Here is a 17,035-nt window from a genome sequence, read left to right as displayed (position 1 = left end):
ACTTCCATCCAGATTCATAGTTGTTAGCTTCCAAAGTTTCTTGTATATATTATCTTCCTATGTTCATAGTTTTTCTTTATGAGAGTAGACCCCCCATTTTCACTGAATCTCTCCCATCTTCATCATAAGGTGCATGTGCCCTGAAAAAGAGGAGAAACAGAAAGGGTATCTTTGTGTGTGACATATACAGAGAGAAATGGAAGGAATTAGTGTATTGAAGAAAAGTTCTAAAGGAAAGAAAGAAGATCTCTATCATGTTATTCATAAGGTTCCTTATGGTGATACTCCTTATGTCAAAGCCAAACATGCTCAGGTAGGTACTATTTAATTTTTTTTTTAATTTCAGCTTTACTTTTTGTTGTTTGCTTAATTAATATGCATTATTGTATGTGAAAATTGCACCATCTTTATCCCTTTTAATTTGATCTCTAAATTTTATGTTATATTGATCAGTTCTGGAGATTTATAATTCACTATATTTTTAATCAGTGACTTTAAATTGATGTATATGGAACATTTCTACTTGTCAGTTAATTTACTATTACCTTTTCAGGAGTGACAAATTAACTTTAATTCTTAAATCTCACTCCCTTTATAACAGAATACAGGCAGTAAAAGGCATGTAAAAAGTCAAATGTTTTTTATCCAAATTTTGTACCAAAAATATTTGTCTTTTTGAATCATTTTGCTTATATTTTGGTACGGAGAGGCTACACCTATTATACACTGTCTTTCTTAAGATTCCTTGAATCTGAATTCAAGGATTCTCTTTTCTTTAAGATTCCTTTTTTATTTTTAAGTTATTCACGACATAAAAATATTCTACTTTTTTACATTCTTTGGTCATTACATGATTAAACTTTAAAGTTTAGTTTTCAAATAGCTTACTTGAACTACTTTTACAACTTTTAAATTTAAGTTTTTTTTCATGTAAATTAAGCTTTAATATTGAATAATGATATCAATGTGTATGAAATCAGTTGGTGGATAAAGATCCAGAAGTTGCTATAGTGTACTTTTGGAAGGCAATCAATGCTGGAGACAAAGTGGATAGTGCTCTAAAGGATATGGCTGTTGTGATGAAGCAATTAGATAGAGCTGAAGAAGCTATTGAAGCTATCAAATCTTTTAGAGGTCTTTGCAACAAACATTCTCAAGAGTCACTTGATAATGTACTTCTTGATCTTTACAAGGTATATCCAAACATGTGTTTCATTATATTTGCACATATGATGTTCAATTATCATATTATGGTCTTAATACTTACTCTATATAATTAGTAAATTATCGGTCTATGTTGTTTCATATTGGCATGTAAATATAATTCGATTAACGAAAGCACCGATACAGACACAGAACATGATATTGACATTGGTGATAATGTTAAAAAATTACTGTATAATCACATGTGTCAGTGTTGAACCTTGTATGACATGACACATGGCTAAAACTCGGACACACCTTTCATATAAAATGTTGGTTGCTAGTAAGCATTTGATCAATAAACCTAATTTAGTTTTTGTGTAAATCAGAAATGTGGAAGAATAGAGGAGCAAATTGAATTATTGAAAAGAAAGCTAAGACTTATCTACCAAGGTGAGGCCTTTAATGGAAGGACGACAAAGACTGCTCGCTCTCATGGCAAGAAGTTCCAAGTTTCTATCAAGCAAGAAACAGCAAGACTATTGGTACGTACTTAAATCAATGACTTTTTTAATCTAACTTTACACTATTTTCTTTTTGCTTTAAGATTAAACCAAGAGAAATACTTGGTTAGGCACAACACTAAACATTACATGTTAGGCACACACCCATGAAACTAAAAAATTTAAAAAGAAAATGATTAAAGTGATATTGATTGATGTGACTATTTTATTTATCTTTTATTTTTTTTGATTTATGTGTGTGTGTCTAAATTTTGTGTCTAAATGCTTGTGCCTACAGAAGACTTTCTCACACATATGTTGATTCAAGTTAACTTTTCTTTTTTGATGTGATTGATAAAGTTAACTTGACACTATTTTTTTTTTGTTTTTTTGAAAGAAGTTAACTTGACACTATTGTTTTAGTCCCGGTAATATTTGAACAATATAAACTTTTAGTCCCTACAATATAGATCATACAAGGGCTAACTTTAAATATGATTTAGTCCTGCAATACTGTTTTTTTCCTGCTTTAGTCCATGTACGAATATTTTTACTTTTCATCCTTGTAAATATACTACATTTTGTTTTTGATCTTTGTTTTGTTTTAGTCCTTGCAAAATTTACTTATATATGAATTGGTCCTTTTATATAGTATTTGATTTTAATCCTCCAATATGAGTGAGATAAAGGACTAAATAAATATTACAACATGTGGCAAGACCAATTTCTATAAGAACAAATTTTGCATTGACTACCTTTAAAAAAATATTGATAAACCAATGAAAATCAAAAGCAAAGCAGGTATATTTGCGAGGAATAAAATTAAAAACATATTTTTATAAGGATTAAAAGCAAACAATGATATATTTGTAGAGATATAATGCATATTTAAATCTAATAAATATTCCAAATTTTAAAATAAAATAATATGGCCTAAAACAATTTTTTGTATTTCAGAGACTAAAATCAAATAAATATTTTTACAAGAGGCTACAAGCAAAAACAAAGTGGTCTAATTATTCTATCTTAGAATTCAATTTTTTTCTTCAACACAATGGTATCAAATCATAATACATTTTTTTTTTTGTAAAAATGATTATTTTTGGGCTCAAAGTTCAATGTTTCTTTTTTATATCGAGAAACACTTGTGTGGACCAGGACCAAGAATTTTGGTTTGGTCACACACAAATAGAGAAGAGAGAAGAGAGAGAAAATGGAGAAGAGAGAAGAGAAGAGAGAGAAGGCAAATTCTTGTGTGTGTGACCAAACCAAAATTCTTGGTCCTTGTCCACACAAGATTTTCTCTTTTATATCTAGGTTTAATGATTAACACATTGATTGATTGTTTAGGGAAACTTGGGTTGGGCCTACATGCAAAAGACAAACTACATGATGGCTGAGGTGGTTTTCAAGAAAGCACAAATGATAGATGCTGATGCCAACAAGGCTTTGAATTTAGCCTTATGCCTAATGAGACAATCTCGTTATGAGGAAGCCTATTTAATTCTTGAGCAAGTTTTGCAAGGAAAGCTTCCAGGTTCTGATGAAATCAAGTCCAGAAATAGAGCTGAAGAATTGCTTGTAGAATTGAATGCCAACTTGCCACAACCTAAGTTTATGGATGATTTAGGGCTTGATGATGACCTTTTGAAAGGAATTGATGGATTACTTAATGTTTGGAGTCCAACTAGATCAAGAAGACTTCCCATCTTTGAGGAAATATCTTCTTTTAGAGATCAATTGGCATGTTAATATTGTATTCATGTTCTTATGTTGTATATATTGTCTTAGGTCTAGGATTGGGCAAATAGTCCATTCTCTTCTCCAATTTCATATTCGTCCTTTGCCCTTTTTCTCCTTAAAATGGTGAGGAAAAATATAGAATAATGTTTGCTTGTATTTGGTAAATTGATGATGAATAATAATGTGGGTGCTCAAGAATCGCAGTCATGTTATAACTTGTCAATGTTCTTCATTTCCAAGATTCGTGAGTATAGGGAGACTAGTTTTCGCGCTCTCCCTTATTGTCGTTTTATTTGAGAAGTGCTGAATTCCCAAGGAATAAACATTGTCACAAGTTTGCTCAAGGGACAATCTGATAGGAGTGGATTTGATTAGTGTGTTGTGCTCAAAATGCACTATTATAAGGATGTTAATAAGAATTGGTACTGCACTTGGTGTAAGTTTGGATGGTAGTGCTATGATCATGTTTGTGTTTCTGCTGGTGAGATTTTGGTTGATGAGGTGCAGGCTGCAATGGATGAGGGTGTTGTTGCAGGTGATGATGAAGTGATTGGTGAAGCTGAAAGTGAAGATGATGATCCGGATTCTGCTCCTCCGATTGGCTTGCAAGTCGTACTTGATTCCATAGCTGAGATGCGTATGTTTATGGAGAGCATGTTTGATGCTCAGGATGCGAGGCGTACAATGATTGAATCATTAATTCAGAGGATCGAAAACAACAATGCTTTCACCATGTCACCAAATACCTTCTACACCAACTATCCAGACCACCCTTTCAACTCTAACTTAAACCCAATGTTATGTACTTTGAATTTTATTGTGTCTACTTAACATTTGATCTCTCTCTTTTGATTATGCTAAGGTGATTGGCACAATTTTATGTCTATTGTTTTATATTACATTTGATACTTCTGCTATGGTACTATATATTTAGGTATCATGTTAAAATTCTACTTTATTGGTATTTGTGATGCATGTCTTTTAGCCCTCATTTTTTTTATTATCTATGTGTTTGGTATTATTTATAAATTTCTTTGGTTTGAGTTATTGCTTTATATGGTTTGGGCATTTTTTATGCTAGTTCTTACACTTTGTTGCTTTTCTCCTTTGCTGTTGTCAAAGGATGAGAAGTACTACTAATTTTTATGCAAAGGAAGTATTTTTATGCAAATGAAGCGGCACATGAGAGTTCAACTCAAAATCTTCCTTGGTTGACATCATAAAAAATAGGGAGTTTGTAATTGCTCTTATCTTTAAATGTCTTAGGTTTTGAGTGATATCTCAAACTTAAGTTAGTTTTATTTGGATGTGTCCCTCTATCTAGAATTCAATATCATTGCATAATTTTCTTTTGCATATTTGCATAAAAGTTTGGTTGGAAATATGATTTAGTTCAAAACTTAGGGCGGGTAACTTTTTATGTAAAGTCTTGGGTTATATAGAAATTTTTACATTTTATAAAAAAAATGTTCATATGAATCGATTCATATAGAAGAAAGGATATTGTGAATCTATTTGTTGTAAACAGAAATATTGCATTTTGAAAAACAAAGTTGTGAATTGATTCATAACTACGATGAATCAATTCATTCTTCATCAGAAGGATGAAGAATCGTTTCATTATTCATTCCAATCAAATAATTCTGCATATAAACCTATATTTCATTTTTGAAGATGTCAATCTATTCACAAAATGAGTGAATCGATTCAAAGTGTTTTTTCACCATTTTTCAACTTCTATTTGTTCTAAAACTCTCCAACATGTAGCATTGTCAATCTTTCTGATATATATTCCCACATATTTTATAAGTATATATTCCCAATTTTACTGTTGGAGTAAGCCCTAATAGCCAATCTATATTGATTGGATTTGACTTTGTATCATGATATTGATATAAATATATATTATGAATATATGACATTTCTTTATTGATTTTGTTTTGTTTCAAAATAAAAAAGTTCCTAGAATAGTTAGTCCGTTTAATGGAATATTAAGTATAACTTAATTGTGAGACCCTATTAAAGCTAAGGACACTATTCTTAAAAGTATTTGTAGTCAAGCTTTATTCTGAAGTGGGATATCACAAGAGCATGAAGACTATTGTGTGGATAGACTGATGATCACATCTCACAGATCATGGATAAAGAGTTCCCAAGTCTTCACATAGATATAAATATTAGGAGTAATGTTTATATTGGATTGACCCACCATGACAATACTATGATAGAGCCAAACCGCAAGTGCACGGCCTATCGAAGTAATAGTAGTAAGAAAGAGTATCGTCCCGCTAGGGAGTTGTGAATTCAATCAACTTTTAGAGAATGATTAGAAGAGAAGAAATTTTATAAAAAGGGGTTTAATTGCTGAAGGTAAATAACAATAATAATAAAAGAGCCTTAGGATCATGGGTTCATCTTAATAACTAATCCTTCACTAGACAAAACCTAAACATCTAATTTCATGATTTACACACTAATTTCTAAAGACCGGTTTCCCTTAGCCCCTCACCTTTCCGATGAAAGTCCGGTGAGAGTTTACTTCTAGCAACCAAGCCTATTTCACTGACATGATTACTAGAAGATGCATAGAGGATTGAAACTACTCTTTGTCTCAATAATTGCAAAGACTATTTCACTGTTTTGCAATTATTGTCTAGATTCACTTGTTCCAACATCAAGACTCCGCTCTCGCTTTATGAATTGATGTTTGGGATGATGGATTAACGATTATCAAACCCTCTGCTTTCGCTTCCACAGTTTGATAATTGTTAATCCACGTTAAGACGGTGAATCTAGATTAGAAATTAGGGTTACATGGAAATTAGGGTTTAGACATGTTTTGTTTAGGATTGAGTCATTAGACTCCCCAACAATCCTAAGACTAAGAAGTCTACTCACTAACGTTCATTGTAGACATGGGGGAAGAAGAGAGAAAACAGTAATATAAAAGAACAATAATATAAAAGTGAACTTTTATTCCAAGAACAAAAGATGAATGTTTATGATGGAGTGCTACTCTATTTATAGCTTTACAATTGACTTAGAAACTAAGCTACTATAAGGGCAAAACAGTAAAGCTGCAACGGAGTAACTTGGGCTTGAAGAAAAGCAGCAAAAGTGGTCCTGGAGGGTGGCACGGCCGTGCCACATGTTGGCACGGGCCGTGCCAAGCTTCTGACTTGGTAGAGACATATTTTTGTCTCGTATCTTCGTATTCTTGTATTGTATTTGCTCCAGTCCTCTTTCTTTTGCTCCAAGACACCTTCCACCATATATTCGTTCCTAAAATATAATAAAATGCAATTTGAAGTAAAAGATTCAAAAAGGAAATAATATTAAAATAAAATAAAACCAAATCTAAATAAAACGATACTAAATAATGCAATAAAATAGACTATTCTATGACTCATCAAACTCCCCCACACTTGAATCTTTGCTTGTCCTCAAGCAAAAGGCAATGGACATAGCAGCAACTAAAAGATTATTATGGCAATATTAAGAACATAAGTCTCAAAGAAAGGTTTTGTTCCAAGTACACTAATTACAATTTCAAACATTCCTCATGAACCTATTCTACCCAACATCAAGTCTCAATTGAGTGTGTGTGTGCAGTCCAACCCTTTTCTTGCTCCTGTATAAGACAGATATTATGAGGAACATGTTCTATCCTTAATGCTAAAGTAACCGAGAAAAGTCCTTTCTTCATTTCATATAAGAGTGATGGGAATTTAGGTTAAGATTGAATTAATTTAACAATTAAGCACAAGAGGCTGCAGATGCTTAGGGGCTATCTATCCTCGTAGGAAGTCTTCTCGGATGTAATTGTCCTTTCCCCCTAGATTCAAAATCACCCTAAGCAGTGCTGCAAAATTATTATTTGTTTCATCTCCGCGTAGGAAGTCTTTTTGGATGTAATTGTCCTTTCCCCCTAGCATTGATGAATTTGTTTCACTTTAAGTTCAAATTAAGGAGTCACCACCACAATTAGGAAGTTAGGATGTAATTGTCCTTTCCCCCATATGTTGGTGCCATTCTCCCGCCCCATTTAACATTAACAAAATAAGAATATAACAATTAAGAACAATTTGATTAATTTTCCCACACAAACTTATACTACTTTTACTCTTAAGACTTTAAAGGGTCTAAGTTAACACTAAAGATAGAACGTGTTCCTTAAAATACTTATTCATACATTTACTCAAGGATTGCAACCGGGTGCTTTTCTCATTGGAGATTTTCACAATAAAACATGACATGGGTATAGCAAGAACATAAGAAGCACAAGAAACTACTTTCATGTACAAGAAGCAACCTAAAGAAGAGACAAAACAAAAATTTTCATGCCATATTTTACATTAAACACAAGCTACTTAGTCATGCCTCTTGCTATAAAAAACAAAACAAAAGAATAAAGTTCAAGGGAGTTTGGGAACACTACGACTCTAGACACTTTATTAGGCCCCCCCCACACTTAGGAGAAGCATTGTCCTCAATGATTCAAAAAAAAAAATAAAAGAAGAAGAAGAAGAAGAAGAAGGAGAAGAAGAAGAAGAAGAAGGAGTAGAAGTAAAAGAAGAGGAGGAAGAAGAAAGGAAGAGGAAAGCTCACAATTTTATTGAAGTTCATAAAGTAGACCTTTGGAGGTGAAGGTGTTGTATCATGTTGTGGAGCATTTGATTGTTTTCTTCATTTATTCGATTGCTCCTTTGGACATTGTTCCTTTCAACACCTTATCTTTGTTGCTTGGTGCTTATTCTTTGAACTTTGGTTTGCATCCATGCCCGCCGTTCATCATTATAGCTTCCACCGGTTTCTTGTTCATGGTGCAAGTTTGCACCTACCTCCTCTTCATTACCATCATCATCACGATCATTATGTACCTGTGGGTTAGTACCAACATAAAGCAAATTTTCCACCACCTCCGGATTATTTATGTCCGGATTAGGTAGAATAATCAAACAATAAGCTCTAATTCTCCATTCATATTGGTAATTGTGAGTAGGTTCGTGGGTTCTAAGGACAAAGTAGTGATAGTATATAAGTCTAGACAAAAGTTTCCCTCTATCCTCTTGATCCCTTGATTCACACTCACCCCAAACTTCCTAGCAAGAAAAGTGATGATTCCACCTACCATTATATCACTCTTATCATCCAGTTTCTTTTTAACAATTGAAACAAGTTAATCAAGCAAATAATAGCAAATGTTATATGATGGTTATAAAGCATAGCCCACAACAGCTCATTAATCCTCATCATTCCTACCTCTATCCTACTTTATATGGTGTCATGGTGCTCTTCCTCTTGGTGCAAGTTAGCACCTTCTCCTACATCATGGTGCAAGTTAGCATCGTCTCCCTCATCATCATCTTGCTCACTAAGAACCTGCACATCATCAACATACAACAAATTTGCTTCCACCTCGGTGGTAGTCCGAGATGGGTTAGGAAGTAAAAACATGATAGGCACATTAAACTTGAGTTGGTGATGGAGTGGTGGACGAGGTTTGATGAAATTTATAGTAATGAGGGTGTCCATGTTAAGTCTATTGTTTCCCTCAATTTGTTTGATCCCCTCATCCTCGCCAATGCCAAAATGCCTACCTATGTATGTAATGATGCCACCCACCACTATATCTCCTTTACCGGCCGGTCTAGTACCGACAACGTCTAGGGTAATCAATCAGATAAAAGCAAGTGTTGACCGGGTGGTTGTAGAGCATTGCCCATAACATGAACTGCTCATCGGTTCTAGTGTTCTCAAAAGGCAGCTGGTTGGTAGTTATCCGGTTTTAGGCTAGGGTCCCAAGAATCATGAACATACCCCTCGTTTGCAAAACCTAAGGTATCACAAAAGTGCTGTAGAGACATATCATAATTAACATTCATTAACCAGAAAGAAACTCTATGCTTAGGGTTATCAAAATCCAACTTATTTTTAGTAAAAATAATTGAGTTGAGAAATTCATAAGTGAAATTTTCATAAACCCGCATAGGTTTCAACTAATCAGTCCAACCTAGCCTTCCTATAAGCCTATAAACATCAGCACTAAGCTCTAGCATATTCAAAGTATGAGAACCGGGATAACGAGAAGGATGCAAGGGTTTAGAGATTAGAATTTTATACCTGTCCCGTTGCTTGTTGTCTCGAAATTGGATTCCATGATTCTTTGCTTGTGCTTGCTTCTTTGAGGGAGGACCTCCGAAAGAGCTTGCTGGTTTCTTACCACTTCTTCTTGAAGCCATATGACCTTTGGTGTGGATTGGTTTTGAAGGTTTAGGGTTTGGGAAGATATTTGGTGGAAAGGATTGGTTTAGGGTTGGAGTTTATGTTTTAGTAAGGTTGATGGGTTTGGTTATGGAGGTTTAGAGAGAGATTTAGGAGATGAAAGAGGTTTGTGTTGGAGAATGAATGGAGAAGAAGAGAAAAATTGGGTTTATAGAAGGCTAGAGGTCGGGCACGGGCCGTGCCAACCTTCTGTGGGTCTTGGCCAATTTTGCTTCAAAAACACTGGCACGGCCGTGCCAACCTTAGCACGGGCCGTGCCAACCTTCTGGTCAGGGGGCTTCAAAATTTTCAGTTTTTCTTGAATCATACTTGGACAATTACCTACAAAACAACTTAAAACAAAGAAAAACAAACAAAACAAAAGCAATTAAATGCGTGGGTTGCCTCCCACGAAGCGCTCGTTTAAAGTCATTAGCTTGACGATCAAAAGGTTTCTCTATCCGATACCTAATCTCTCACTAAGGGACAATGGCATCAAACTAATATTCTCCCCCAAATCACATGTTGTTCTTTCTATAGTCTTGGATCCTATGTCACATGGTATGGAAAAACTCTCGGGATCCTTAAGTTTAGATGACAATTTGCTTTGAATGATTGCAATAGATTTCCTAAACTGCTCATCTAACTTGGACTCATCAAACCCTTGTGGGAAATGAATTTTTGGCTCATATGGTGGTGATATGTGAGGCTTTCCACTTTCTACTACAACTTTCTCACTTTGTGGCTTTTCACTCTCTACCTCAACCTCAATTTTCTTGGTTTCCACAACGGGGTCTTCTAATTGCTTACCATCCCTAGGTGTAATAGCATTTATTGGGCTTTTGGGGTTGGTTTCAGTTTGACTCGGGAAGACTCCGGAGGGTTGTGGGTAAGAGGTTACTTGTTGGGCTACTTGAGGGATTTGAGTCTCAAGCATTTTGTTGTGAGTAGAAAGAGAATCCACATTTGCGGAAAGCCTATTGAGAGAGTCATTCAAAATTCCAGCTTTGACTTTAAACTCTTGGTTATGCCTAATGTTATCTAATTCAAAATTTTCTATCAAAAGTTCCAAGTCGGATTTTTGAGAGACTCTTTGGTTGTTTGCAAAACCGGGTGGTGATATTTGTTGTCCAAAAAGATTTTGAGGGGTTTGAGAAAAAATTTGATCATTCCTAAACCCATAGTTTACCTGCTCGGGACTTCTAGCAACACTACCTAGTTGACATTCAGCACCAGTGTGACCAAAAATTTCATAAGCTTTACAAGGTGGTGAAAGGGCAGAAAAGGTCCATTGATAAAGGTTTTGAGCCATGCCTGAAATCAAAACAGTTAGAGATAGTATAGAAAAAGAGAAAGAGAGAGAGAGAGAGGGAGATAGAGAGAGAGAGAGAGAGAGAGAGAGAGAGAGAGAGAGAGAGAAGATATATTTTTTTTTATAAATATATATATATATTTGAAACAAATATAAAACGAAAATAGAATAAAATAGAATAAAGTTAAGATTTTTTTTTTTTGAAAGAAATATAAAAACAATAAAATAAAATAAAATAAAACAACGAAAAAGATTTTTTTTTTTTTTATCTAATCACTATTAAAAAGTTAATCAAATTACAACAACTCCCCGGCAACGGCGCCAAAAACTTGATAGAGCCAAACCGCAAGTGCACGGCCTATCGAAGTAATAGTAGTAAGAAAGAGTATCGTTCCGCTAGGGAGTTGTGAATTCAATCAACTTTTAGAGAATGATTAGAAGAGAAGAAAGTTTATAAAAAGGGGTTTAATTGCTGAAGGTAAATAACAATAATAATAAAAGAGCCTTAGGATCATTGGTTCATCTTAATAACTAATCCTTCACTAGACAAAACCTAAACATCTAATTTCATGATTTACACACTAATTTCTAAAGACCGGTTTCCCTTAGCCCCTCACCTTTCCGATGAAAGTCCGGTGAGAGTTTACTTCTAGCAACCAAGCCTATTTCACTGACATGATTACTAGAAGATGCATAGAGGATTGAAACTACTCTTTGTCTCAATAATTGCAAAGACTATTTCACTGTTTTGCAATTATTGTCTAGATTCACTTGTTCCAACATCAAGACTCCGCTCTCGCTTTATGAATTGATGGTTGGGATGATGGATTAACGATTATCAAACCCTCCGCTTTCGCTTCCACAGTTTGATAATTGTTAATCCACGTTAAGACGGTGAATCTAGATTAGAAATTAGGGTTACATGGAAATTAGGGTTTAGACATGTTTTGTTTAGGATTGAGTCATTAGACTCCCCAACAATCCTAAGACTAAGAAGTCTACTCACTAACGTTCATTGTAGACATGGGGGAAGAAGAGAGAAAACAGTAATATAAAAGAACAATAATATAAAAGTGAACTTTTATTCCAAGAACAAAAGATGAATGTTTATGATGGAGTGCTACTCTATTTATAGCTTTACAATTGACTTAGAAACTAAGCTACTATAAGGGCAAAACAGTAAAGCTGCAACGGAGTAACTTGGGCTTGAAGAAAAGCAGCAAAAGTGGTCCTGGAGGGTGGCACGGCCGTGCCACATGTTGGCACGGGCCGTGCCAAGCTTCTGACTTGGTAGAGACATATTTTTGTCTCGTATCTTCGTATTCTTGTATTGTATTTGCTCCAGTCCTCTTTCTTTTGCTCCAAGACACCTTCCACCATATATTCGTTCCTAAAATATAATAAAATGCAATTTGAAGTAAAAGATTCAAAAAGGAAATAATATTAAAATAAAATAAAACCAAATCTAAATAAAACGATACTAAATAATGCAATAAAATAGACTATTCTATGACTCATCATACTACATTGTGAAAGTTATGAAAATTGTCATAAGATATTCTCATAGTGATAGTTGTGTATTCCACCCTTTGACCTAAAACCACTATGTACCCTAGATGTAGGAGTCGAGTGCTTTATCACCATTCAAACATTGTCTGTAACAGGATGACTATAAAGTTGATTGATGGGTACTCCACAAATCATGCTGAGGGACATGAGTGACCTAGATGAAATTTTCCCCTCCTACATAACAGGAGAAATGTATACGGGCCCAATATTGAACTAAACAAGGGTGACATGCTATGCTTTGTGTTCGATATAGACATGAGGGCAAAACGATAATTATACACATGATCATTATCACATAAAGGTTTCGTCAGATCACATGACATTCTCGTCACTTGGGTAGCAGTGATGTGTTGCTAGATACCACTCACTGTTTGTAATATTAAATATGTGATTTAATATTATTGCCAACGTTACGGGAACCTATAGGGGTCACACACAAAGGAAAGATAAATGAGAGAAATAAATAAGACTTATTTATAAAATAATAATTAGGACTTATTAGTAAATAAAAAATTAAGTATGACTTATCATTAAATTTACAAAAATAGAGAAACGCGGTCCACCGTAAGGTACATGTGTTTAAGTGAATGCACAATAAGGTACGGTGCATATAACTGTGTAGCTTGCTGACCACATAAGTGGTTCTATAAATAGAACCTTGTGGTGAAGCTTTGTGTGCTTAACCTAATTCACAAAAGTTGTGAAACTCTAGCCGCCGCTCTCTAAACCCTGTTCTTTCTGAATCTCCATTGGAATTGGCCAGCACCGGTCATCAGAGAAGTTCTGTTCGTGTGGACTGAGTAGAGACATCACTACGTTGCTTTGCTCGTGATCAGAAACAATTCTGCTACAAAGGTTCTACGCTTTAAGAGGTAAACACATGAATCTTAAAGTGTTTAAGTATGTGTTGTGTTTGATTTGTGATTAATGATTTAATCAATATTTATTTCAATAGGATTTGTTCCGCTAAGAGATTAAAATTTTGAGAAACCTCTCTTGAAATCCCTTCTGCTGAAAGTGAAGATGATGATCCTAATTATGCTCCTTCGGTTGGCTTGCAAGTCGTACTTGATTCCGTAGTTGTGCTGCGAATGTGTATGGAGAACATGTTTGAAGCTCAAGATACAAGGCATATAATGATGTAATCATCAATTCAGAGGATGAAAAACAACAATGCTTTCACCATGTCACCAAATACCTTCTACCAACTATCCATACCGCCCTTTCAACTCTAACTCAAACCCAATTTTATGTACTTTCAATTTTATTGTGTCTACTTAACATTTGATCTCTCTGTTTTGATTATGCTAAGGTGCTTGACACAATTTTATGTTTATTGTTTTATGTTACATTTGATACTTCTGCTATGCTACTATATATTTAGGTATCATTTTAAAATTCTACTTTATTGGTATTTGTGATGCATGCCTTTTAGCCCTCATTTTTTTTTTATTATCTATATGTTTGGTATTCTTTCTAAATTTTTATAGTTTGAGTTATTGTTCTATATGGTTTGAGCATTTTTTATGCTAGTTTTTACACTTTGTTGCTTTTGTCCTTTGTTGTTGTCAAAGGATGAGAAGTACTGCAAATTTTTATTCAAAGGTGAAATTCTAGCGTACTTGTTTTACGATGTTCTATGAGATGTTCCAACATCGGAACCACAGAAAACAGATGTTGAGTTTAATGTTTCAACATTATACTAACAAACATAAAAAGCAAGAAAGTAAAAGACAAGAAAGTAAAAGGCACAGAGAGTTTGTTGACCCAGTTCGGTAACAAACACACCTACTATGGGGGCTACCAAGCTAGGAAGAAAATCTACTAGTGTAATCCTTATTCTAAAGTTCTCAGTAAACCATGTTTACAACTTAAGACCTAAGACCTACCCGTCTAGACTTCAACCTAGGAACTCCTAGATCTGAGATCCCATCTCACTATCCTACAATCAATCACAACCCCTGTGATTATCAGATTTAAACACAAAATGGTGAAGTTACCTCTAAACACAAACTACAACCTTGCTTCAAAGATTTTGTGTAGCACACGAGTTACAACTCAATAAACAGTCCTTAACAGGTATCAAGGAGATACAAGAAAGGCTCACAATTAACAAACAGTCTTAGACTTGCATCAACACGATACAAGAGAAGAACACACAGACTCAAAACCCTAAAACTATTCTTTTAGAAATGACGGCTTGAATACCAAATTAGGTCTTGAAGTCTTCCTTATATACTAAAGCAATATGGGTTAATTAACCTTGTTGGGCTTTAAAACAAAGTAGATCGTTCAGCTGATCTACATAACACGAATCAGTAATAAATAAGGAAAGTCAGAAGAAGTAGGAACATCTTTCAGAATTTCCAAACATATCCAATTATTCCCTAAAATATTGTTGCTCATTTAGGAATAAAAGCACAACTGATTATGTACAGATATGCGCGTTGCTTGGCCAATAAGATACGAGGACGTGGATTCCTTAATAAGATAAAGCGCGCATACATCAGACATGAAACAAGGCACACTGAACCGTGCCAAGATGTTGGAACATCATATGCAACATCTTACAGAAATGCCTGAGACAGGTTGGAACATAGTATCCAACAACACAATCATGTATATTTGTTTTAGCAATAATGTTGCCAATACAAATACCCAACAATCTCTCCGTTTGGCAAGTTTTTGGCTAAAGCAAATTGAGGCCATTTAGTTAAAGCAGAAGGATACACAACTTCCATTTCTTCAAACAACATGAACACACACCTAGGAAGAAACAACCAGCACATAATGTTTAAAGAGATACCTTAGATAAACTTCTTCAAATTATCATAAACACACATCCATGAAGAAGAAAATTACTTTTCAAAGAACACTTCCGGAGAAAACATCCAATGAGAAGAAGTAGAAAGACAATACCACTAAAGAGATTCAAAAATGTGCACACAACAAAGGAATACCTCACAGAGTCTTCAACCATACTCTTAACGGAATCTAGGATAAGAGAGAAAAATATATTACTTACATCAGAGACATGCACCAGCAGATAGGATAGTAGCAAGGTCTCACAAGAACAAAAACAAGCAAAGGAAAAATAAATTCCTAAGCAACAATCATCAGATCAGGGAAAAATAAATTCCCACACAGGATAGGATGTTCCAACATCCTATATAACATCAGACAGGAACACCTATCACACATATCAGCAAGGGAAACAATAAATTTCCAATACTTACAGAGTACTGACATCTAGATGTTTTGAGCACCCTACTCCACATCCTAATGCATAACTAAAATAATACTTCAGGGTCAGCTATTACCTCAGGGAATATCCAATCAAAGAAGACTATACAGTCACACAAACATGTTCCAACATTCAACAGAACATTAGCAAGGAACATTCACAAGATGAAAATACTGAGAACTCAAAAAAATTCCAGAACAGGCATCAAGATGTTGCAACATTAGTGACAACATCCACAAGAACCAGAAATAGTTGCAAAATAAAGGCAACAACAAAATAGTCATACATGAAATATTGCAAAAAAAAAAAATGCAATAGCACACACACATGCATAGAGAGAGAATATAGACATACCACTACTCCCCCTTTTTGGCCACAAAATATGCCAACAAACAATGATCATGCAAACAAACATTAAGAAGTGCCAGAAGAGCATAAATTTTCAGAGTACTAACATACATGAAAGTACAAAGTATCATAGGAATCATAAGTGCAGAATATCAGGGCTTGGCCCACATACAGACCAAAATAGACACACTTGGTGCACAAAATATTCAGGGCTATGCCCACACAAATAAGAAAAAAACCAATATCTTGAAATTTCATAAAAAGAAAAAGAGATCCAAATCATTCAACAGACCCAGAACTGCTCCTGGAAGTTCCTTCTTTATCCTCATTGCCACTGCCAGCTTCATCTTCATCTTCCTTCTCACTTTCTGTTTGTTCATCTTCAGCACCATCATTTTCACTTTCCAAAGAATGGATCATTAGCTCAAACTGAGATTTCCTTTCATCAAGCAAGACACATGTGTCCTTGAGGGCAACCACAATCTCCCGCTTAGTTATCAGTCCAGCAGTAGGTACATTTTCAAATGTTGCAACAATGTCTGGAACATGATTTTCACCAAAAAGCTTGTGATGTATAGTAAGAGGAGATTCCTTCTTATTTGGAAGATCAACAACAGTGATAAGGCCAGGGTGTTGGTCTAGCATTATACTACACAGTAATGTGGGGAAAGCAATGGGAAGCTTAACAACATCCGTCTTGGCATGCTTTACAGTCTCATCAAAAATGTACCTACCAAAATCCATCTTGGTTTTTGTTCCTATATCATAGATAAATTTAGCCAAACCTGTTGCAATGTCAGATGAGTGGGTAGTAGGAACCCAGTTAGCTGCACCAATCCTATTAATAATGGCATACTTCACACTGAGTTTTCTAGAAGAAATCTTCCCCTTCTTTGGCCAAGCTCTCAC

General features: G+C 34.8%; 1 protein-coding gene across 1 annotated transcript; it reads left to right on the top strand.

Annotated features, from left to right (window-relative positions):
* Positions 1–3,596, top strand: LOC146907300 (protein SULFUR DEFICIENCY-INDUCED 1-like). The gene is made up of 4 exons (XM_085723891.1): positions 1–313; positions 981–1,193; positions 1,533–1,688; positions 2,997–3,596. The coding sequence occupies exons 1-4, from the start codon at positions 197–199 to the stop codon at positions 3,396–3,398; spliced, it is 888 nt and encodes a 295-aa protein (XP_085580017.1). The 5' UTR covers positions 1–196; the 3' UTR covers positions 3,399–3,596.
* The last annotated feature ends 13,439 nt before the right edge of the window (positions 3,597–17,035 follow it).

This window comes from Medicago sativa, chromosome 7 (assembly GCF_051527215.1).
Source record: "Medicago sativa cultivar Bolivia chromosome 7, Bolivia_mono, whole genome shotgun sequence".
In the NCBI taxonomy this organism is placed as follows: domain Eukaryota; kingdom Viridiplantae; phylum Streptophyta; class Magnoliopsida; order Fabales; family Fabaceae; genus Medicago; species Medicago sativa.
Note: the sequence above shows the minus strand (reverse complement) of the source record. Positions and strands in the feature narration are given on the sequence as shown.